This window comes from Ornithorhynchus anatinus, chromosome 19, assembly GCF_004115215.2.
Source record: "Ornithorhynchus anatinus isolate Pmale09 chromosome 19, mOrnAna1.pri.v4, whole genome shotgun sequence".
NCBI classification, from domain to species: Eukaryota; Metazoa; Chordata; class Mammalia; order Monotremata; family Ornithorhynchidae; genus Ornithorhynchus; species Ornithorhynchus anatinus.
Genome location: NC_041746.1, coordinates 21,679,498 through 21,705,052, shown reverse-complemented (window position 1 = coordinate 21,705,052; position 25,555 = coordinate 21,679,498). Strand labels below are relative to the sequence as shown.

The 25,555-nt window shown below is 45.5% G+C and overlaps 1 protein-coding gene across 7 annotated transcripts in view; it reads right to left on the bottom strand.

The window, feature by feature from the left end:
- The window catches only part of MYO6 (myosin VI), a 157,517-nt gene that overhangs the window by 87,092 nt on the left and 44,870 nt on the right, over positions 1 to 25,555 (bottom strand). For all 7 annotated transcript variants that reach the window (XM_039914738.1, XM_007670712.4, XM_029047068.2 and 4 more), the window contains exons 2-5: positions 13,837 to 13,992; positions 10,054 to 10,123; positions 5,017 to 5,090; positions 1,086 to 1,215 (exon numbers count right to left, since the gene is read on the bottom strand). In XM_039914738.1, the coding sequence (XP_039770672.1) occupies positions 1,086 to 1,215; positions 5,017 to 5,090; positions 10,054 to 10,123; positions 13,837 to 13,953 (391 nt within the window). In that variant the 5' untranslated portion in view covers positions 13,954 to 13,992. The remainder of the gene's footprint in view (positions 1 to 1,085; positions 1,216 to 5,016; positions 5,091 to 10,053; positions 10,124 to 13,836; positions 13,993 to 25,555) is intronic.

The following is a 25,555-nucleotide window of genomic DNA, read 5'->3' as shown; positions in this document are numbered from 1 at the left end:
CTGCATATAGGAAGCGCTCAATAAATACCACTGTCTGATTATGTACATATAATAATAATGATGGTATTTGTTGAGTGCTTACTATGTGCCAAGCCCTCTTCTACGCATTGGGGGGGATACAAGGTAATAGTAATAATAATGTTGGTATTTGTTAAGCGCTTACTATGTGCAGAGCACTGTTCTAAGCGCTGGGGTAGACACAGGGGAATCAGGTTGTCCCACGTGGGGCTCACAGTCTTAATCCCCATTTTACAGATGAGGGAACTGAGGCACCGAGAAGTTAAGTGACTTGCCCACAGTCACACAGCTGACAAGTGGCAGAGCTGGGATTTGAACTCATGAGCCCTGACTCCAAAGCCCGTGCTCTTTCCACTGCGCCACGCTGCTTCAGGGCAATCAGGTTATCCCCCCCATGGGGCTCACAGTCTTAATCCCCATTTTACAGATGAGTTACCTGAAGCCTAGAAGAAGTGAAGTCACCCAGCTGGGAAGCAGCGTGGCTCAGTGGAAAGAGCCTGGGCTTCGGAGTCAGAGGTTATGAGTTCGACTCCCGGCTCTGCCATTTGTCAGCTGTGTGACTGTGGGCGAGTCACTTCACTTCTCTGTGCCTCAGTGACCTCATCTGTAAAATGGGGATTAACTGTGAGCCTCAGGTGGGACAACCTGATGACCCTGTATCTACCCCAGCGCTTAGAACAGTGCTCGGCACATAGTAAGCACTTAACAAATACCAACATTATTAAGTAGCAGAGCCGGGATTAGAACCCCACGCCCTCTGACTCCCAAGCCCGGGCTCCTTCCACTAAGCCATGCTGACTCTCCATATCCATATTTGTTTATCCACAATTTATTTATCTTAATATCTGTCCACTACACCGCTGTGTTGTGCTCTCCCAAGGACTTAGTGCAGTAAGCGCTCAATAAATATAATTAATTGATGGATTGATTAAGAGGCTAATGCCCATTGCTAGGGACCCCCTTGTTGCTCTTGCTCCAGAGGGGTCTTCTGGCTCTCTCTTCCGTGGCTCACTTTAACTCGTCCAGCGAGAGAACCGGTGATTCCAAACTACAGATGAATTACATACCAAGTGCGAAGACGTGAGGTGGTAGTGTCCCAAGAGATTTTCCTTGGTACTTCTTAATGGTTTCTGAAGAATATATTTTAGGAATGTCAAAGTATGGGTTCACGGCAATCAAGATGTTTGCTACGTAGGTCTGTAAATTTAAAACACACACACGTTCATCAGTTCGGTAGGTTCCGGTCTGAATTAAGGCTCTAGAAGCTATTTTTAAGGCATAAATAACAGTGGGGAAAAAACAAATCAAAGATCGCGAGATACGTCCAAAGTGACACAAAATAAATTCGGATAAGAGGAAAAGGAGAATGGAAAGATGGACACATAGATGGATACATATATTAAGTATGCATGTCTATATGTATTGAAATGCTACAGGGGCTTTGGGCTTAAAAATATGGCGTTGGTACAAAATTGATAGTTTGGGAGGGGGAAACGATCAATCGAGGAAGACTTCCGGGAGGAAGTGGGCTTTCAGAAGGGATTTGAAAATGGAAAGGGCTGTGGGCTGGCAGATTTAGAAAGGAAGGGAGTTCCGAGCAGAAGGAAAGGCATGAACCAGGGCTCAGAGCGGGGAGAGGCAGAGTGTAAAGATGATCTTGAGAGAAAAAGGATGTGAGCCGGGGTGTAATGGGACAAGAAAGTGGATGAGTAGGAAGGAGAGTTCTGACTGAGTGCCTTCGATGTCGGGAGTTTCTGCTCAATGCAGAGAGGAAATGGGCAAAAGCTGGAGATGCCTGAGGAGTTGAATAATAATAAAAATAATAATGATGATAATAATTACAGTATTTGTTAAGTACTTACTATGTACCAAGCACTGTTCTAAGCGCTGGGGTAGATACAAGGTAATCAGGTTGTCCCACGTAGGGCTCACAGTCTTAATCCCCATTTAACAGATGAGGTCACTGAAGCACAGAGAAGTGAAGTGACTCGCCCGAAGTCACACAGCTGGTAAGTGGCAGATCTGGGACTAGAACTCACGACCTCTGACTCCCAAGCCCGGGCTCATTCCACTGAGCCACTCTGCTTCTCTACGAATGATGCATGAGAAACAATGTTTCCCGAAAATGAGGCGGGGGAAAAAGGAAAGGGAAGAGGATGAAGGCAGGAAAGGTAAATGGGAATAAGCATGGGAAATGACAAGCTCCCGGACCAGGGTCGTAAATATTTGAATGGACAGGAGAGGACATGGTAAGAAGACGTAGAGGTGGAAAATCGGTAAGATTTACTGACAGACTGAATGTCAAAGGTGAGAGCAAGGACTCCAGGAAAACATCATGGGAAGCAGTGTGGCCTAGTGGAAAGAGCACGGGCCTGGCAATCGGAGGACCTGGGTTCTAATCTCGGCTCTACCATACATTGCCTGCTGTGTGACTTCGGGCGAGACACTTCACTTTTCTGGACCTCAGGTCCCCCGGTCTGTAAAATGGGGAGTCAATACCTATTCTCCTTCCTTCTTAGAATGTGAGCTCCACGTGGGACCTGACTAACTTGTATCGACCCCAGCGATTAGTATGGTGTTTGGCACATAATTATTATTATTATTATCATTAACAAAGTTGGAGGCTGCGTGGAATGAGCATGGGTCTGAGAGTCAGAAAAGCAGTGTGGGAATCCCAGCTCTTTAACTGGTCTACTCCATATCCACGCCTAAGCAGCGTGGCTCAGTGGAAAGAGCACAGGCTTGGGAGTCAGAGGTCATGAGTTTGAATCCCGGCTCTGCCCCTTGTCAGCTGTGTGACTGTGGGCAAGTCACTTCACTTCTCTGGGCCTCAGTTACCTCATCTGTAAAATGGGGATTAACTGTGAGCCTCACGTGGGACAACCTGATCACCCTGTATCTACCCCAGCGCTTAGAACAGTGCTCGGCACATAGTAAGCACGTAACAAATACCAACATTATTAACCTATTTGGTTCTCAGTTTCTCCATTTTATAAAGCAGATCAGAAACAGTCCCTGTCCCTCATGGGGCTCGCCGTCCAAGTGGGAGGAAGAAAAAGGATTTAATCCTCTCTTTACAGCTGAGCAAACTGGGGTACGGGAAATTTGCTTGCCCGAAATCACCCAGGGAGACTTAGGTGAGAGGCTTGAGGGACACCCACGGTGATCAGGTGAGAGGCAGAAGTCAGAAAAAGAGGCGAAGGAAAGGTCGGAGAGCTAAGAGGAGAACCGGGACGTCAGTAAAACCGAGGTTAGATAGGATTCCTAGGTGAAGGGAGTAATCCGTGTCTCAAAGGTAAGCGAGAGGTCGCGGAGGATTAGGATAAAGTAGAGTCCATTATTCCTTTTCCTATTTCGACTATTCCCCATTCAGTGATCTCAAAAATCCAACCACAACTTCTTAAAATAATTTGGTGACAATAAAGCTAATATATGTCACAAAACAGAAGGACGTCCCGCTGTTCCTCACGGACGTAAATATTTCGAGTTTTTATTTTACCTCATCTAGTCTTATGATCATTAGAGTTTAATCGATGGGTATTTTAAACCGGTTGTCTTTCTGTTTTGAAACGTAAGGACCATTCGTAAAGGTACGAGAAAATGTAAAAGATGTAGAGGGGGGCTCGGCAAGACTTTGTGAGTTCTGTTTCACAGCTGTCACTGCTAGGACAGATGACAAGGGCTAAGTGTAATCGAGTCAGAATTCATTAAGGACAATTAAGCAACGTGAGAGCAATTTAAAAGATTAAGAGGGTCATCTGAGACAGGAGGTGTCAAAGAAGCCAGGTGTTTTCTTCTTTCAAAAATAATGAAGAAAGGGAGCCTCATCTTTGGAAAGAGGAGAACTCTACCAGCAGAGCAATTTACCTAAAGCAAGACACTTTAACAGCCTAGAATATAAGCCTCTTTGTTATCCAGCTCTAAATCGTGTCTGCTGCCTGACCTTGGTCAAGTCACTTCACTCCTCTGCACCTCAGTTTCCTCATTTATAAAATGGGAATGATAATAATAATAATAATGAGGGTATTCGCTAAGTGCTTTCTATGGGCCAAGCACTGCTCTAAGCACTGGGGCAAAAACATGGTCATCAGGTTGTCCCCCGTGGGGGTCACAGTCTCGATCCTCATTTTACAGATGAGGTCACTGAGGTCCAGAGAAGTGAAGTGACTTGCCCAAAGTCACGCAGCAGACAAGTGGCGGAGCCGGGTTTAGAACCCACGACCTCTGACTCCCAAGACCGGGCTCTTGCCACTAAGCCAGGCTGCCCCTGTGTGAGCCCCATGTGAGAAAGAGACTGCGTCGGAGCGGATTTGCTTGTATCCACCCCAGGTCTAGTACAGTGTCTGGCACGTAGTAAGCGCTTCAATACCACAATTATTATTAAATCTTAATTCAAGAATACCAGGGACATTCTGGCTACGCTACTGGATGCTAACCATAACGCCCTCTAGACCGTAAACTCATTGTGGGCAGGGAACGCGTCTACCAACTCTGACTGCACTCTCCCAAGCGCTTAGGACAACGCTCTGCACAACTTCAGGTTGCTGTGAGGTTGTTGTCTTTATGGAAATCAGGAGTTTGTGGAAAAAATGTGGCCTAGTGGATAGAGCTCGGGCCAGGGAGTTAGAGGACCCGGGCTCTCTTCCCGACTCCATCTCTGGTCTGCTTTGTGACCTTGCGTAGGTCATTTCACTTCTCTGTGGCTCAGTTACTTCATGTGTAAAACGGGAATTTAAAACCGTGAGCTCCATGTGGGACAGGGATTGTGTCCAAACTTATTAGCCCTCTATCTACCCTCGCAAATAGTAAGGGTTTATCAAATACTATAAAAAAAAGAAAATATGGGCAACTTTAGAGCAAACCTGCCTTAGTCAAATAAGCACAATCAAATCATTCCCGTAATTTCATAAGCACAATTCCAAATGTCCTTCTTTATTTTAATAGTGGAACGCAAGGGATCAGCAGGTAGAATTCGATCTGCAGGCGTCCATTACTTACATAAATTCTGTCTTTACCATATCGCACTTTGATGTTGTGGAGGAGTGTGGCTTCGTTTAAGTACATCAGTGAGCCTACGAAAGGAAAAGAAGGTTTTACATGATTTGGAAAAAAAGAAACACAAAATCGATCCACGCATTTACCGAGCACATACTTTGTGCAAAGCACGGTGAGCTCCTTGTGGGTAATAATAATGTCGGTATTTGTTAAGCGCTTACTATGTGCAGAGCACTGTTCTAAGTGCTGGAGGAGATCGGAGTAATCAGGTTGTCCCACATGAGGCTCACAGTCTTCATCCCCCTTTTACAGATGAGGTAACTGAGGCACAGAGAAGTTAAGTGACTTGTAACTGAGGCACAGAGAAGTTAAGTGACTTGCCCACAGTCACACAGCTGACAAGTGGCAGAGCTGGGATTCGAACCCATGATCTCTGAATCCCAAGCCCGGGCTTTTTCCACTGAGCCACGCTGCTTCCCAGCGTGGTAGGAAACGTGTCTACCAATTCATGATACAGTACTTTCCCAAGCGCTTGGTACAACCCTCTGCACAAAGTAAGCGCTCAACAAATACCACTGACTGATACAATAGAGTAAGTGGCCATGTTCCCTGCCCTCAAGGAGCTTAGGAATCTTAAACTATGAATTATTTTGATGCTTTAGGAGAAGATCAAGTGATAAGGAACTTACATACCCAGACACCAAGTATTTATTTAATCAACCTGCCATGCAATACACAGAGCAATCATTGGTATGTGCTGGAAAAGCAGGTCTGAAGAGTTATTTCTCGTTGGAGTCGGTGCTTCCATGTCCAAATTTTGATCACTTCAAAACGCGGGCAGGGAATGTGTCTACCAATTCTGTTATACTGTACTCTCTCGGGCGCAATAAGCGCTCAATAAGTATCACCGATTTAATGGTGACTGAAGGAAGAGCAATACTTTTCAGGGCAGCATTTTCCTCCAACCAAGTCAGAGATCCTTTACAGCGGAACGGGCGGCCTGCGACTACATCTGCCGATTGAACAGTGGAGCGTGGAGAGGCGAGAGGGAGAATCAGGTGATTTTGTCAATCCCTGAGCTTTCTGTCAACAGATTGCCGATGAAATGTCTTTCTGATAATTGCCTGTGGCCTGTTGGAGGATGACTATTCTATCTGTGAAGTGCTTCCTATGTGTTTCTTTGGGATGAATCCACGGAATTCTGAGTCAGCTGAGGATTACCGTTTGCCAAGAGAGCCAACACTTGCATGACTTCATTGTAAACTGGGTGACTGAACTACCTTAAAAAAAAACTACCGTGAACTAGCTTAACAGCCTTTCTCTAAACTTTCTTTAGAGCCGTTAGGCATCGCTTCTGTTGATGATTAATCAACAGATCAGAAATTTGTCTATTTCAGAACAGATCAGATGGTAGGGGAGAAATACTCCCGTTTTCTAATGCCTGGACTTATTTTCAATAAGACTGAATTGTTATTTATGTTATTTATGTATGTACGTAGAGTTTATTGTTGCCTAAATGAGTTTGAATTGATTCAACCCTGCAAAACTTAATTGAACTATGCCTTCCTAATCAATCATTTTTTTTGAGTGCTTACTGGGTTCACACCACTTTACTAAACACTTACTGTAACAGAGTTGGTAGACACATTGCTTGCCCACAAGGAGCTTACAGTCTAGAGGGAATCAGGAATGAAACGAAAACATTTTTAATTAATTTTTAATGGCTCTTTTAGGGGGGGCATTTAATAGTACTTATTAAGCACTTACTATATGTCAGGCACTGAAGTGAGAACTGAGGTAAATACAAGGTAATCAGGTCAGACACAGTCTCTGTCCCACATGGGGCTCACTGTCTTAATCCTCATTTTACAGATGAGGGAAGCGAGGCCCAGAGAAATGAAGTGACTTGCCCAAGGTCACTCATCAGACAAGTGACGGAGCCAGAATTAGAACCCAAGTCCTCTGACTCCCAGGCTTCTGCTCATTCCACTAGCCCACGCAGCTTCTCACATTAAATGTGAGCAGCAAATGTGAGCAGGGAAGTGGCTTGGTGTAGTGATTAGAACACGGTCTGGGAGTCAGAAGGTCATGGGTTCTAATCTCGGCTCTGCCACGTCTCTGCTGTGTGATCCTGGGCAAGTCACTTCCCTTCTCTGGGCCTCAGTTCCCTCATTTGTTCGATGGAGATTGAAACTGTGAACCCATGTGGGACAGGGACTGTGTCCAACCGATTTGCTTGAATCCACCCCAGAGCTTAGTGCCTGGTACAGAGTAAATGTTTAACAGATATAATTATTACTATTATTATATTAAATCATTTCTCTAGCCAAGAGCTAAGGAATTCTAGAAAGGGGTTGCCTCAAAGTCAGTTCTAGTACATATTCAGGATGGCCAATCTATTGAAAAGGGGAGTAAAAACAGAGTTTAGATGAAAACTCACCTCTGGATAAAAGAAATCCAGCCCAGCTGCCACAATTCATTCAATCATATTTATTGAGCGCTTTCTGTGTGCAGAGAGCACTGTGCTAAGCGCTTGGAAAGTACAATAAGCGACAAGTAGAGACAATCCCTGCCCACAAGGGGCTCACAGTCTAGATTAACACACCGTCACAGTCTGAAGTGGTAATGTGGTGTCTACAATCAATCGATGGTATTTATTATTGTATTGGACTTCCCCAAGTGCTTAGTACAGTGGTCTGCACAATGTAAGCACTCAATAAATATCACTGACTGACTGATGGACTGACTGAAAGGACTGAACTTGAATTTGCACATTTAGTCAGCCCTCTCTCAGCCCCGCAGCACTTATGTACCTATCCATAATTTACTTACTTATATTAATATCTTTATACCCCTCCAGACTGGTAAATTTGCCTACCAACTCCATTATACTGTACTCTCCCAAGCGTCTAGTACAGTGCCCTGCACACAGTAAATGCTCAATAAATACGATTGAGTAATTGATCACCATATTCTCTGTCATTTTCCAGTACGTAGAACTTTCCTTTCACAGATGAATTTACCATCTTTAATCAAAAGTGATTTGGGGGAAATTTAGGGGAGAAACATTTTTTGACATAAAAATTGTACGTGACGTACATTGTGGAGGAGAAAAAAAACAGGAAGGGTCTTCTTTTCAAATCTAGCGAAAGAAATCGGCCGATTATCGGCATTTCAAATTAGCTCTGACCTCGGTTTTATATTCCGGTATACAATCTGAAACGTGATGCTTTTCACTGAAAAGCAGGTCATTTTCCAAAATACTCTATGGAAGATTTATGTGTCTGAATAGGAAATTCTCTGTTTTGAAATTAGTTATTATGTAACAAAGCTGGTTAATGTGTACTTTTTCATAAGTAACCAAGTCCTTTTCATTACTTCAGCGTCAACCTTTTAGAGAATCTATGCCAGTTTAATAGAAAATTATCTACAGAAAATGACTTCGGCATCAACTTTTTAAAGAATGTATACCAGTATGATAATCTCCATCTCATTTTAACACAAGAGAAGACAACAGAACAGTTGAAGCCCTAGTACTGAAGAAGAATGGCTTAGCGGAAAGACCACAGGCCTGGTAGTCAGGGATCCCGGGTTCTAATTCTGACTCAACTACTAGCGCGCTATGTGACCTCGGGCGAGTTCCTGCTCTGCCACTTCTCAGCTGTGTGACTGTGGGCAAGTCACTTCACTTCTCTGTGCCTCAGTTACCTCATCTGTAAAATGGGGATGAAGACTGTTTGCCTCATGTGGGACAACCTGATTACCCTGTAACGCCCCCGGCGCTTAGAACAGCGCTCGGCACATAGTAAGCACTTAACAAATACCAACATTATTATTATTATTATTATTATTCTCTAGCTCTTCTTTCCAAAACTGCACAATGGGGATTCGATACCTGTTTTCCACCCTGCTCAAACTATGAGTCCCATGTGGGACCTGATTATCTTATTACTCCCGCACTTAGTAGAGTGCTTGCCACAAAGCACCTAACAAACACCACCATTATTTAAAAAAAAACGCTTCTCATACCTGGCAGAAACACCAGTGGAAAAGTTACAACAACATCTGCCTCCTACCTGTAATTTATTTTGTGCCACTCTTCTCTCATGAGACTGTTAAGTCCTCAAGGGCAAGGATAATTTCTACTTAATCTACTGTACTCTCCCAAGCACTTAGGATAGTACACTGTACTATTTATCGACTGATTAATAGGGAAAATAAATTCCCTCATCCTTGGCAGAAGCAACTGTGGAAAAGAGATAAATCAAAAACCTCTTTTAAAGTGACTTAAACATCGAGAAGGCAGGATGGCCCGATAGAAAGTCCCAGGACTGAGAGTCTGGAAACCTGGGTTCTAATCCTGGCTTTATCATGTGACTTTGGGCAAGTCCCTTAATTTCTCCGGGCCTCAGCTTCCTCATCTGTAAAATGAAGATAAAATATCTTGTGTTCTCTTCCTCTTAAACTGCAAACCCTTTAGAGGGGAATGAAAATATCTTCCAGTTCTGTTGCACTGTATTCTCCCAAGTGCTTGGTCCAGTCCCCTGCCTGCAATAAGCATTCAATAAATACCACTGACTGAATGATGGACTATTAGGTCCAATTATTTATTTACCCCAGTGTCTAGCATAGTGCTCGGTACATAGCATGTGCTTAATAAATACTACAATCAGTATCAGTACTATTATTTGTTCTAAATGCCGGCAGATTTCAACTCCTTTTTCTTTTATGGTATTTTTAAAGCGCTTAATATGTTCCAGGCGCTATGCTCTGAGACAGAAACAAGCTAATCAAGTCGGGCACAGTCCATGTCCACTTTACAGAGGAAGGAACTGAGGCCCAGAGAAGGGAAGTGACTTGCCCAAGGTCACACAGACAAATGGCAGAGTCAGCATTAGAACCTAGGTCCTTCTGCTGCACCTTTTCAGAATTTTTAAGCCCAAAACAAATCTCTGGAAACTTTGAATAAAGCTTTGATTCTTTTCTGTCCAGAAGAACAGCTACACTTCTAGAAGCATCCATATTAACACGGGCACTTACAGTTATCTTCCACATCCTTCCCGCTGTCCTCTTCTGCAGGAAACACTTGGTTTATAAGAGCTAGAAAAGTCTGTCAATTGAAAACACAGGCATTGTTTAGAAGTAAACTACAGAAGTCAAAATTCATGCATTCAACCATTCGATCGATTTATTGAGCACTTACTGTGTGCAAAGCGTTGTATTAAGCTCTTCGGAGAGTGCAATATATAATGTCAAGCAGAATATAATAACAAGCAGACATATCGCCTGCCCGCAACAGGCTCAAGGTGTGGGGGGGAGGGGACAGACATTAATATAAATAAATGAATAACAGGTATACATTAAAAAATAAATTGAGCCCAAGATTCTACATACATGCTGAACATACAATAAGGCACCCACATAGTAACACGATATTATAATATTTCAAACACAAGAATTCTCAGTTTAACCAGTTGGTGTCAAAGCAAGGATTTCACCGCTCATTTCACTGGACTATTGAATGACTTTCCCATTAAACAGCATTAAAAGATGAAAATCAGTAAACAAACATCCTAAGTTCTAACAAACCCTTACTACTTAATTCATTAACTTAATACTTAATGTCTTAATACCGAATTCAGTTGCTCTGGAAGGTTCTAGACGAGCATTCTACACGTTGGGAAATACTAATCTCACTTCTACCATCACACGGGTTTCCGCTAAGCATTTTGGCCAGAACGCTGCTGGGTGATTAGTCAGTCAATCGTATTTACTGAGGCTTATTAAGAGCACCGCATTAAGCGTTTGGGAGAGAAGAGATTCGCAGCCCACAATGAGCTTACAGTCTAGAGGCAACGTTACCCCATCTGGGCTTCGGGAGCCGGGTTATAAAGAGAAATTACTTCGTACTTCTGCAAGGGGCATCCAAATGGGTATTACAGAGAGAGTTTTCTTTAATGTGACTATTTACCAGAACACAAGCCTAGCAATACAGGAGAATGGGGTGCGTTTGAGAAGAGAAAGAAGGCCATGCAAACACAGAAACATTACAGTTCCGCGGGAAAAAAAACTACTATCGTTTTTTGAGAGGAGTGTTTACATATTCTCTGGTTAACCAGACATTTAAATGAGTGGATTCAGGACACAGAGGCGATGGGAGCCATAAAGCTAATCAGTTGCACGAATAAAAAGAGCCCCTCTTGTATCTTTCAAATACTACAGGTGCCTTCTGGTATTAAAGATAATATCTTGGGGTGGAGAACATTTGCTCTCATATAACACTTGGCTCTATCTCTGGAGAGCAACTAGAGCCTATCTAGTCCAATCTTATTAATAGTAGCGGGCAAATCGAACTTTTCCAAAAACCTAACCCCTTCGGCTTAAAGTTTCCATTAATGCAAAAGTCGTTAGGGGGTTGTCCCAAATAAGTGGCGGGGGGGGGGTTGTGTGTGTGAATGACAGTGACCACCTCAAAGACTGAATTTTGATGGCTTTATTCCCCCAATCAAACACGTACTTTAATTGTATGTTTTTGGGGGGAAAACAAAGCAATACTATGAAATTCCCCGCTTTTTCTTTTCCTGACATTCTGTAACTCTTAAACGTATTCTTTTCATTGACTTCCAACATCTGAAGTGAATTTCCATTCCTCGGTTGTTTATGGTAACAGGACACTTATTGCATAGAAATATCCTCAGAGACTTACTCCTTGTTTGCGTCTCCTCTCCAGGAGGAGAGAACTCACATGACAAACTATGTTTCGCTACACAATTAAATCATTGAATGCTTGCTATTTTTAATTTGGAAGGTATTTTGTTTCACAAATGTTGCTTCATACTGAAATGTGTCGATCTGCTGAAGGCATTGGGAAAACTGAAATAATTTATAATTGTAATTTGCTTCATTATCTTCAGTGGATTCAGGGCACCCAAACTTCTTCTCCTTTAGCTTCCTAATATCTAGTCGGAATTTGTGTGTGCTGTGTGTGTGAGTTGAGGGGGGAGGGAATGGATGCAGCGTGGCCTCAATGACCTGGATTCTAGTCTCAGCCCTGCTACTTATCTGCTGTATGACCTTGGGCAAGTCATTTCACTTCTCGGTGACTCAGTTATCTCACTTGTAAAATGGGGGTTAAGACTGTGATTCCCGTGTGGGGCAGGTATGATGTCCGACCCGACTTGCTTGTAACCACCCTAGCATTTAGTACAGCTTTGGGCAAATAGTAAGCACTTCACATATATCACAGTTATTATTATTGTCTGCTGTGTGGCCTTGGGCAAGTCTTTTAACATCTCTGCGCCTCAGTTTCCTCAACTGTAAAATGAGATTCGATACCTGTTCTCCCTCCTACGACTGTGAGCTCCAGGTGGAAGAAGGACTGAATCTTATCTAATTAACTTGTAATTACCCCAGTGCTTAGAATTGTGCTTAACACACAGTGTGCACTTAACAAATACTATATGCCTTTCTCAAAAAGGCAATAGGAACACCGACATAAATCCAGAATTGTAATTTGCTTCCTTGCCTTTAATTTAGGGCATCCAATCTCCTTCTCTTTTAGGTGCCCAAAATCTAGTCAAAATGTGGGGGGGGGGGGGCATATATGTGTATTTTAGACAAATGTGGAGAAAAAGAGAGAATGTGTGTGTGGCTGAAAAGACTGATATCTGAGGGACCCTCTTTCCTGCATTCTTTATAAACAAGATTTGCTGTTATTATTTCCAAATGAGAATTCTCTGCTGATGCTCTATCCCACACAGGACCCGCCTCTGTTTTCAAGACTTCTTGGTAGGACCATCTCTGCAAAGATTTGGCTTAGAGAGCGTTCCCCAACCCAACTGCTGCCCGCCAAGTTGCTTTTTCCCAGCGTGGCCCAGTGGCTAGAGCCCGGGCCTGGGCCTCAGGAGGACCTGGGTTCTAATCCCAGCCCTGCCACATCTCTGCTGGGTGACCTTGGGTAAGTCACCTCACTTCTCTGGGCCTCGGTTCCCTCACACCTAAAATGGGGATTGGGTCTGTGAGCTTTATGTGGGACAGGGACTGTGTCCAACTCGAAGCATTGAACAAATATCGCTCTTATTAGTATCATTATTAATCTCCCCACAGTCCACCTGCTACGATGGATAGTTAGAGACCAGGCTGCAATGTCTCTAACTTGTTTATTCTGCCGTCCACACTCGCGAGAGCCCCCTTTCAATTCTCCAGGCAGCAGCTGCTTTGAGATCCAGCTGTCCCCAGTTCCCACAAGCCCCATCCAGCGGGGCTCAGTGTCTCTCTTGGATGCTCCGATGTTAGTAACTAAAACCCAGAGGAGGAGACTATGTCCCACATATATAATTCTCTTGCACCTTTATTCTTTAGTGAGGAGAACCGAAAAACAGAAGGCTATCGATTCAGTCTCCTCTACGAGACCGTTGCGACCAGGGAACGTGTCTACCGACCCTGTTATTGCGTGGCCCAGTGGATGCAGCCGGGGCCCGGGAGTCAGAAGGACCTGGGTTCCGATCCCGGCTCCGCCATTTGTCTGCGGTGTGACTTCAGACAAGTCACTTCATTTCTCTGGGTTTCGGTCACCTCAGTGGGAAAATGGGCATCAGGAGCCCCATTTGAGAAAAAGACTGTCCAACCTGATTAGCTTGTGTCTACCCCAGCGCTTAGAAAAGTGTTTGACACTTAGTAAGCTCTTAACAAAACCATCATCATTAGTATTACTATTACACTCCCAAGCACTTAGTATAGTGCTCTGCACACAGTAAGCGCTAAATAAAACACATTTGAACGAATTCCACCAGCCCCATCTTCTGTTCCTGTTGAGAAACTCACCTTGCCCTTTTGGTTGAGCGATTCGATCGTTAAGTTGTCCGGACCAATATCCACGATGTTTCCCATCTGAAATCCATCAGTTGGATGTGGAGCCCAAACGGGCTTCCCGTCCTCCATCTTGGAAAGGGGTTGTCTGCTTTCGCCCGTTATTCACACCTGTCAAAACAAACCGAAGAAACATCATTCATCACTTTGCTTCTGTTTTATGGCTACCCTGGAGCTTCTTTTTTTTTTAAATGGTACTCTTTAAGTGCTTTACTACAGATTCTAAGGATTGGGATAGATACAAGGAACCTGGTTGGACACAGCCCCAGTCCCACGTGGGGCTCACAGTCTTAATCCCCATTTTAAAAATAAGGTAACTGAGGCCCAGAGAAGCAAGTGACTTGCCCGAGGTCACATAGCTGATAAGCGGAGAAGCTGGGAATAGAAATCAGGTCCTTCTCACCCCCAGGGCCGGGCTCTACCCACTAGGCCACACTTCAAATATCTGGGTCCACGTGATACCCTCCCCCCACCTCCTTTCAACCTGGGCCAATTCCTCATGCTCTGCAACCAGGAAGAAAAGATTTACCAAGAGCCATGAAGAGGACCAAGTCCACTCCTGAGAACCAGACATTCCAGCTCTGTCTCCCAGAGAGCCGGGTGGGCCAGGGTAACCTCCATCTCCCAGGTAACCTGATAGGCCAATGGTGACCTTCACCTCCCGACAGCCAGATGGGCCATGATGACCCCTGTCACCCTGGCAATCTGAGGGGTGCTGGTGAATCCCATCTCCAAGGCAACCTGATGGGCCGTGTTGACCCCATCTCCCACACAACCTGGTGAGCCACGGCAGATTCAGTGAGTACAAAGTCCACGGCAGATTCAGTGAGTCCTGGTGAGGACAAAGTTAATTCACTGGCCTACCCTGTGGTGTAGTAGACTTTTGGAGGCCCTCGATACACACCGCTGATTCACTGATTTGGAATTTGTGTAGAGGAGACAGAGAAAATCAGAATACGTAAGGGTAGGCACAAATTCACACACAAGTAGGAGACTGAGAAAGGGTGAGCGCAGATGGGATTGACAGCTGGGAGTGACTCTGAACAAGCCTTATGAATTTCGGACTTTCACACTTTTCCTTCGCGACAGATCCGAAGCAGCGGAGCGCAGGCATTGGGGGTCGGGAAGAGGGGAGAGATACGGTGGTGACGGATCAGGTGAGGAGTCGCTGACGGGATTCAGGACAGACTCGAGAGAAATCACTCAATCAACAAGCGGCCGGCCGGGCCCAAGCCCACCTCCCGAACCGCTCCGGCTGGGATAGGGGCACCACTTTTCTGGCTGATTCCCTGGCCTCTCAGGCAGCAGGTGTAAACTCAACCTGTGAGGAAGAGAAAGGGTGCTGGACTAGAGGAAAGAGTCTGGCAGAAGCTGATGAAAACGGGTGTCTTGGACAATATAAGCCGAGAGGCCCTAATTTTGGGGGTGGGGGCGCGACCCACTCCAGTCTATATTTCACTCTGCTGCCCAGATTATTTTTCTACAAAAACCTTTGGGCCATGTTTCCCGCTCCTCAAGAACCTCCAGTGGCTGACCATCCACCTCCGCATCAAACAGAAGCTCCTCACCATTGGCTTTAAAGCCCTCAATCATCTCGCTCCTTCCTACCTCACCTCTCTACTCTCCTACTACAAACCCACCTGCTTCTATTCTTCCTCCTAATTAATAATAATAATAATAATGTCCGTATTTGTTAAGCGCTCACTATGTGCAGAGCACTGTTCTAAGCGCTGGAGTAGATACAGGGTGATCAGGTTGTCTCACATGAGGCTAACAGTCTTCATCCCCATTTTCCAGATGAGGTAAATGAGGCACAGAGAAGTTAAGTGACTTGCCCACAGTCACACAGCTGACAAGTGGCAGAGCCGGGATTCAAACCCATGACCTCTGACTCTCAAGCCCGGGCTCTTTCCACTGAGCCACGCTGCTTAGACTGTGAACCCCAAGTGAGACCTCACGATCATATATCTACACCAGAGCTCAGTCTAGGGCTTGGCACGTAATAGTCGCTTAACGAGTATCATAGTTATTAAAGGTGAAACTCAAATACTTTCTCTAGCAAGCCAGGTTTCTTTAGGGGCAAACAGGCCTTCAAGGACAAACCGACACAGACGATTTTGTGCTAAGAGCTTAGTGCCTTCTCTTTTTCCTTAAGATTCGACTATAAATGACTCTGGTTTAGAGTTATAACCAAGTGGGTCTGGAAAAGTCAAATCCCTTACCCTGCTCTCTTTTTTTTGGAAGGTGGCTGTCTCTCATCCAGGGAGCCTGACTCTTCCATCAAATTATATGTTCCCAAACAAAACCAAATAAAGAGGCACTGAGATGTTCAAGAACATTCAAACCACAAATAAAATTAAACAACACAGAGGTAGAGAGGTTGACTGCTCTATTCAGTGTGAATATGGGAAAAAACACAATAAAAGAGGAGGTAGGAAAGAAAGGGTGATTTTTTTTTAATGGGAAAAATGAGATGTTTCCTACCATCCCAGGGCTTGAAAGTAAATAGTCTAGGCAGAATGGAGAAACACTATTCTTACCATTACTAAGCTCCGGCCAAATGTTTTCAGTGCTGACTGAAAGATGGAGCTTTGATTTAGATTTACCACAGAAAAATGGAATGAGCAGAAGGCATTTCAATTGCTACCCTGCCATTTCAAATATTCCGTACTGCTGCTCCAGCAATTTGAAGTGCAGGTAAGAGAGCATAAAATCAGAGAAAAAATTTGCAGCATTGTGAATTACCTTTGAGAAATCGGCAATGCATAAGCTGGATGAATTTTATTTACAGAGGTCAAAAGTTCCCCATAAACTTAGATGGGTCTTCCCCGTGATTATGTGGTTCCCCTCAGGAAGTTAAATTGCAATTTCTTAGTGATCCCCTACAATAAACAAGCTGGGCTTTGATCCTAACAAAACTACCATAATTATGCACCATGACGTTACCGTCAAATTTCCTATGCACAAAGATCGGCATTTCTCTTTCCAATTCCACCATTTCTACAGTGGATAAAAAAGCCCACATCTCAGAAATCGTCTAAATTTAATTTTGATCAAATATTAGATCGGAGAAGCCGAATGGCCTAGTGGGAAGAGCTCGGGCTTGGGAGACAGAAGGACCTGGGTTCTAATCTATATACAGTGCTCTGCACGCAGTAAACGCTCAATAAATACGACTGAATAAATGGATCCTGGCTCCTCCACTTGCTTGTTGTGTGACCTTGGCTTGGGCAGGGCCCTAAATTTCTCTTTGCATCAGTTACCTCATCTGTAAAATGGGGATTAAGACTGTTAGCACTATGAGGGACAGGGACTGTCTCCGACCTGATTAGCTTGTATCCACCCCAGCCCTTAGTACAGTGCTCGGCACACAGTAAGCATTTAACAAATACCACTATTTATTATTTGCCCTGATTCTACATGCTTTCCTCTCAGCCACACTTTTCCCTCTCCAGATTCCTTCCCTCCTTCAAAGTGAGCCTCCATGAGCTTTCTCCAGTCCATAATAATAATAATTACGGTTCTTGTTAAGCACTTACTATGTGCCAAGCACTGTTCTAAAAGCTGGGGTGGATACAAGTTAATTGGGTTGGACACGGTCCCTGTCCCACTTGAGGCTCACGCTCTTCATCCCCATTTTCCAGATGAGGTCACTGAGGCCCAGAGAAGCGAAGTGACTTGACCAAGGTCACACAGCGGACATGTGGCAGGGCCAGAATCATAACCCAGGTCCTCCTCTCTCCCGGTCTATGCTCTATCTCCTAAGCTGGGCTGTTTCAGTCCAGCATTTCCCACACACCTAATCATGCCCCTCTTCTACCCTTTTCCTGGAGAGAGGTGGTGATTTCTCTCCAAATGCCCTGAGTGGGCAGTGCCTTCCATAAAGGCACTGAGAGTCCGTAAGAATCACGGAGGTGGGTATTCCTTGCCAACCGACGTGTCCATTCCACAACTCTACAGCTGTCTGAGCTAATCTCCCAGACCGACGCATTCATTCATTCATTCAATAGTATTTATTGAGCGCTTACTATGTGCAGAGCACTGTACTAAGCGCTTGGGATGAACAAGTCGGCAACAGATAGAGACAGTCCCTGCCGTTTGACGGGCTTACGGTCTAATCGGGGGAGACGGACAGACGAGAACGATGGCACTAAACAGCGTCAAGGGGAAGAACATCTCGTAAAAACAATGGCAACTAAATAGAATCGAGGTGATGTACAATTCATTAACAAAATAAATAGGGTAACGAAAATATATACAGTTGAGCGGACGAGTACGGTGCTGTGGGGATGGGAAGGGAGAGGTGGAGGAGCAGAGGGAAAAGGGGAAAATGAGGCTTAAGCTGCGGAGAGGTAAAGGGGGGATGGCAGAGGGAGTAGAGGGGGAAGAGGAGCTCAGTCTGGGAACGCCTCTTGGAGGAGGTGATTTTTAAGTAAGGTTTTGAAGAGGGAAAGAGAATCAGTTTGGCGGAGGTGAGGAGGGAGGGCGTTCCGGGACCGCGGGAGGACGTGACCCGGGGGTCGACGGCGGGATGGGCGAGACCGAGGGACGGCGAGGAGGTGGGCGGCGGAGGAGCGGAGCGTGCGGGGTGAGCGGTAGAAAGAGAGAAGGGAGGAGAGGTAGGAAGGGGCGAGGTGACGGAGAGCCTTGAAGTCTAGAGTGAGGAGTTTTTGTTTGGAGCGGAGGTCGATAGGCAACCACTGGAGTTGTTTAAGAAGGGGAGTGACACGGCCAGATCGTTTCTGCGGGAAGATGAGCCGGGCAGCGGAGTGAAGAATAGACCGGAGCGGGGCGAGAGAGGAGGAAGGGAGGTCAGAGAGAAGGCCGACACGGTAGTCTAGCCGGGATATAACGAGAGCCCGTAATAGTAAGGTAGCCGTTTGGGTGGAGAGGAAAGGGCGGATCTTGGCGATATCGTAGAGGTGAAACCGGCAGGTCTTGGTGACGGATAGGATGTGTGGGGTGAACGAGAGGGACGAGTCAAGGATGACGCCGAGATTGCGGGCCTGCGGGACGGGAAGGATGGTCGTGCCATCCACGGTGATGGAGAAGTCTGGGAGCGGACCGGGTTTGGGAGGGAAGATGAGGAGCTCAGTCTCGCTCATGTTGAGTTTTAGGTGGCGGGCCGACATCCAGGTGGAGACGTCCCGGAGGCGGGAGGAGATGCGAGCCCGAAGGGAGGGGGAGAGGACAGGGGCGGAGATGTAGATCTGCGTGTCATCTGCGTAGAGATGGTAGTCAAAGCCGTGAGAGCGGATGAGTTCACCGAGGGAGTGAGTGTAAATGGAGAACGGAAGAGGGCCAAGAACTGACCCTTGAGGAACTCCAACGGTTAAAGGATGGGAGGGGGAGGAGGCTCCAGCGTAGGAGACCGAGAATGATCGGCCAGAGAGGTAAGAGGAGAACCGGGAGAGGACAGAGTCCGTGAAGCCAAGGTGAGATAAGGTATGGAGGAGGAGGGGACGGTCGACAGTGTCAAAGGCAGCAGAGAGGTCAAGGAGGATCAGAATGGAGTAGGAGCCATTGGATTTGGCAAGAAGGAGGTCACGGGTGACCTTAGAGAGAGCAGTCTCGGTAGAGTGGAGGGGACGGAAGCCAGATTGGAGGGGGTCTAGGAGAGAATGGGAGTTAAGGAATTCTAGGCATCCTAGCCTCTCTCTCTGACCCGACCTGAGAATACGTCAGTCCTGAAAAGATTCTGAACGGTGATCCTCGACTACTAATAATTACAATGGTACTGATTACGTGCTTACTATGTGGCGAGCACTGTTCTCAGCGCTGGGGTGATATCCAACTCAATTTGCTTGTATCCACCCCATCGCTTAATACAATGCCTGGAACAGAGTAAAGGCTTATCAAATGCCAAAAATTATTATCGATATTAATCAATAAAGCATACTAAGCACTTGGGAAAGTACAGCACAACATTATAACAGACACATTCCAGATCCCGCACGGGGCTCACACTGTAAGTATGAGGGAGAACTGGTTTGGAACTCCCATTTTGCAAACGAGGGAAATGAGGCAGAGTCACTGTTACGCAGCCGACAGGCGGTGGAGCCAGGATTAGAACCCAGGTCCACTGATCCATTCATTGGGCCACGCTGCTTAACCCATTCCAATCAAGTTCTCAGTCCCCACAAAATCGCTGCCCTTATCCTTGTGAAAAATTGGCACCTCTGTTGGCGAAAGGTCAGATGTTTCAAACTAATTTATCCCCACACTCCTCCCTCCCACAGACAGGTTCATATACACCCAGTTCTTTCACAATGTAGGCTTTCAATGTGTGTTCTGGAAAGATTGTGCTTTTTTAAATTTTATGGTATTTGCTATTTGCTCTCTCTCCACCAGGCACTGTACTAAGCACTGAGGTAGATAAAAGCTAACCAGGTCAGACGCAGTCTTTGTACCACATGGGACTCACGGTGTCTTAATCTCCATTTTACAGACGAGGCAACTGAGGCTCAGAGAAGTTAAGGTGACACAGGGGACAAGTGGCAGAGCCGGGATGAGAACCCAGGTGCTCTGACTTCCAGGCCCGTGCTCTATCCACTAAGCCACGCTGTTTCTCTGTTGCTTGAGGAACTAAGGCACGTTCTTTCAACCACACGAGTCTGCACTGGCTCATCGGGATGTGTTATCCAAGATGTGGCTTTGGAGTCACCGGGGCTTGGGGAAGGCCCATTTGAAGAAACGCGAGGGTACAGGGAAGACGGGAGAGGACGGAAGAGTGGAGAAAAGGAAGGAATCAGTGGGAGAAGAGACCATCTAAAAGGATAACTCAGGGCAGGGGAAGAAAGCAAAAGAGCAGAAAAAAGGAGAGACCTCGGCGAAAATGGGCTTGGGCCGACAAGGGGAAGGGAGGGAGAACAGAAAGGGAATACATAATAATAATAATTACAGCATTTGTTAAGCACTTACTAAGTGTCAGTGTACTAAACGCTGGAGTAGATACAAAATAATCGGGCTGGACACAGTCCCCGTCCCACATGGGGCTCACGGTCACAGAGAGACTGCGAGGCAGTTAAAAGACCACAAAAAGGCAAAAAGACAAAAGATATAGACATGAACATCAAGCGGCGAAGGGAAAGGATGATGAGAAGCAGAAATGATGAAGAGTATGAAGAGGGGACCGAGAGGCAGAGAAACTAGTGGGACAGGATAAAGGGAAAGAGAGAAGGATGGAGAGAGACACAGATGTACACATAAACTACATAGAGTCATCCTTGTTTCTTGGAGATACTGCTAATATTTGTGTCAAAGACCGAGACACTTTATGTCCACACAAAGACTGGTGTGTTTGCTATCTGCAGCGCCTGGCTCTGTTTACACTTCTCCCTCCTTGTCTCACAAGAGACACCGAGAAAAGTGAAGACAGAATGAGGAAGAGTAAGAGTTGAGGGCCAGGAGAGAAGAATCTGTGGCAAAATGAATAGGAAGAGAGAAATGAAAACGGAACAGGAAGGAAGAATGGGGAAAAGTTTCAACCTGAGAGAAGATCTGAAGTTTACGTGAGCTAGCAATGAATTAGCCAAATGCAAAATCAAGGATAAAGTAGTAGCTAGATTTTCCCAGGAAAAATTGAAAAGTTCACTGACCTATCAAGTTTAGATTGTAGAATGAGCAGGCTATTTGTGAGCATACTGACGGAGCTGTCAAACTAAACACTCCGCACTCTGAAAACTTAGGCACAGCGCATTGGTAGAGTTCCTTCTAGATTCAATTTCTATTCTTACCAAAAGATTAACATTTTTAGGTAGCATTCTGATCTTATAAAAGAGGAAACTCAAATCTGGGACTTGCCCTGATACCCTCAACAAATCTGAAGCGGACATTAATAGAAATAAATGAATTATGGATATGTGTTGTGGGGCTGGGGCGGGGGGTGGATAAAAGTAGCAAATCCAAGTGACGCAGAAGGGAGTGGGAGAAGAGAAAATGAGGGCTTAATCTGGGAAGGCCTCCTGGAGGAGATGTGCCTTCGATATGGCTTTGGATGGGGGGAGAGTCACTGTCTGTCATATCTGAAGAGGGAAGGCGTTCCAGGCCACAGGCAGGACGTGGGCGAGAGGGTGGTGGCGAGATAGGCGAGATCGAGGTACAGTGAGTAGGTTGGCATTAGAGGAGAGAAATCTGCGGGCTGGGTTATAGTAGGAGAACAGCGAGGTGAAGTAGGAGGGGCCAAGGGGATTAAATGCTTTAAAGGCGATGGTGAGGAGTTTCGGTTTGATGCGGAGGTGGATGGGCAGCCACTGGAGGTTCTTAATGAGTGGGGAAACATGGACTGAACGTTTTTATAGCCGAATGAAGTGTGGACTGGAGTGAGGAGAGCCAGGAGGCTGATACAGTAATCAAGGCAAGAGAGGATAAGTGCTTAGATCAACGTGCTAGCAATTTGGATGAAGAGGAAAGAGCAGAAGTGACAGGATTTAGTGATACATTGAATAGTTGGCTGAATAAGAGAGAAGAGTCAAGGATAACGCCAAAGGGCTTGTGAGACAGGAAAGATGGTGGTGCCGTCTACAGTGACAGGCTCGTTAAGGGGGAAACAGGGTTTAGCGGGAAGATAAGGAGCTCTAGTTTGGACATGATAAGTTTGAGGTGAAAGCAAGACAACCAAGTGGAGATGATCCGAAGGCAAGAGGAAATGTGAGACTGCAGAGAAGGAGAAAGATCAGGGCTGGAGACGTAGATTTGGGAGTCAACTTCATAGCGTTGAAGCCACGGGAGCGTATAAGCTCTCCAAGGGAGTGGGTGTAGATGAAGAATAGAAGGGGACGCAGGACTCTGAGCGACTTCCACGGTTAGGGGACTGGAGGTGGAAGAGAAGCCCGTGAAAGAGTCTGAGAATGAGTGGCCAGAGGGCTACGAGGAGAATCAGAGAGCGGGAGGATGCTAACTTTGTCCTTACAAAGAGGCTCCTGAAGCCAAATGCCGAAGTCCAATGGCACGCCCGAGAATTCTTTCTCCTTTTTTTTCAAATGGTCTTTGTTAAGCGTTTACTATATGCCAGGCACCGTACTAAGCGCTGGGGTAGATACAAGCTAATCAGGTTGGACATGATCCGTATACCACATGGGGCTCACCATCTTAATCCCCATTTTATATACGAGGTAACAGAGGCACAGAGAAGTGAAGCGACTTGCCCCAAGTCACACAGCAGACAAGCGGCAGAGCCGGGATTAGAATCCAGGTCCTTCTGACTCCAGACCCGTGCTCTATCCACTAGGCCACACTGCTCGCTTCCTGTATTTGGACGTCCCTAGTTGTAACAAGAAAACTCTCTGGCTCCACTACCAGAACGACTGCAGATGGAGGTGGGGCGTTCTGGGAGAGAAGTGTCCGTGGCGTCGCCATGGGTCGGAGACGACTCGAGAGCATAAGACAAGTGTTCAAAAGCTCTTTTCGACTAAAATTAGCTGGAGACGTAGGACCAATTCTCTCAACCCCAAAGATCAGGTAATGACAGATTTTGGGGACAGCGCTTTAACTCTTCAAACCACTAGGAATCTGATTAGGATACACAAACTGTGTAAGCACAATCAAAGCTAAGCGCTCAATAAATACCACCGATGGCATTTATTGAGTGCTTACCTTGTGCAGAGCAGTGTACTTTGAGCTTGGGAGAGAAGACGACAGAATCGGTAAACGTGTTCCCTGCAATAAATACCAGCGACTGATGGATTGATAATTCCATCAGATGCTTTAAATTCCCGACAATGCAGCTGAATCTTAGGTAATCTCTGAAAAATTTCTCTCAGAAAATAATTTAGGATTTTCAAAGAAAGCTAGACGTTCAGTTAGATCCTTGGAAATGTCTACTCGTTTGACAACGTGTGTACAGACAAAGGGAATCTCTCTTGAAACTTGACAACTGCTTGCTACTTATTTCCCCTGAGAAGAGGCCAAAACGGTCAGTCAGTTGGACTAGAAAAGAATGGTGATTCACACCGTCTTCAGGAAATGGAGAAAAACGAAGGAAGCCACTATCCCCATGGCTAAACTTAGATCTTCTACAACTTTAGCAATCCATCCTGGGGCCATTCAGGATCAGTGGTAAATTTTTGTTAATGTAGAAGGCATAGTTAGGGCAGCATAGATCACACTAAATCATTCTGAAAGGTAAATAAAATTAGTGGCATTTGGTACCATAGTTTTATAAACTACAACTTAAATAAAATGATGCTTTTCACTGTTCCAGTCTCTTCTTTTCAAACAATCAATTTTACATTTTAGCTGACACTTTTATTTTTTTGAAGTGAACTGCTTTCCTTAGGATATCCCCTACTGACCGTGTCTCAATATTCTTCAAAAAACTCTAACGGTTCTCCTTTCCCTTATACGTCCAGCGAAAACTCCCGACCATTAGCTATAAATCCCTCAATCAGCTATCCTCCTCCTACTTATCCACACCCTACACCCTATCTCACGATCGTCCCCCCCTTCGCATCGGACCACGGCTCTCCCCATCTACAAAGCTCTTCCGAGATGACCGCTTCTCTAGGCGGCCTCCTCGAGTAATCTTTAATTTCCCCAATTTACCTCCTCCACGCCAATTAATCACTTAGGTTACCACACCCCCCATAGCCAGATAATAATAATAATAATAATAACGTCGGTATTTAAGCGCTTACTATGTGCAGAGCACTGTTCTAAGCGCTGGGGTAGATACAGAGTAATCAGGTTGTCCCACGTGAGGCTCACAGTTAATCCCCATTTGACAGATGAGGGAACTGAGGCACAGAGAAGTTAAGTGACTTGTCCGCAGTCACACAGCTGACAAGGGGCAGAGACGGGATTCGAACCCATGACCTCTACTCGATTCCTCCTTGTACCTGTAATTATGTGACTGGTAACTTCTGAACTGTCCCATGTGCTTAGTACAATGCTCTGCACATAGTAGACACCAATAAATAACGATTGATTGAACGCACCCTGAAAAGTTCCCCCTGTAGACCCTAAGCTCCTTGTGGGCAGGGAACCATCTGTCATATCTACTGTTCCGTTCTCTCCCAAGTGTTTAGCGTAATGCTTCTCACCCAGTAAGCACTCGATAAATACCACTGACTGATTGAAAGGTTCGATTTCACCATATACCCCAGGAATGGATAGGGAAAAAATAACGAGAGGAAAGAAAGGAGGAAGGACAAGAAGTTAATGAAAACTAGACGTTCAATGGGCACCTGCAGTCTACGTGAAGGCTGCCTATATTGGCATTGTTCTGTAAAGAATCAGAATTGTTGTGTCACCCCAATGTCCCAAAACCGGATGAATGGAAGTTTAAAGCTAACAGTTCCGAAGTAAGAAAATGTTAACCTTTAATAAAATAAGAAAACCACTTCCAGTCAGTGCCAAGGTAATTCTAGCCTCCACTGACGCAGGTAGCAGCACAAATGAAATCGGCATTTTGGACAACACGCTGAGTAGAAATCTCTCTCTGAGACGACTGAACATCGACAAGATGATGAAAATCTGTGGCAGTGATGCCTCGCTTAGATGGAACCTATCTTGGGCCTTCATCGTATAAGGACTGAAAATATCATTCGGCCAAAATGTAACGGGAGACGAGAAGACGCCAGAAAGCTGAAACCAAAGGACCCTGATGCCCACCACGTGACAGCGGAAGTTGGCTACGGGCACGAGGGGGTCCACGTTGCCGGCCGCAAGAACCTCA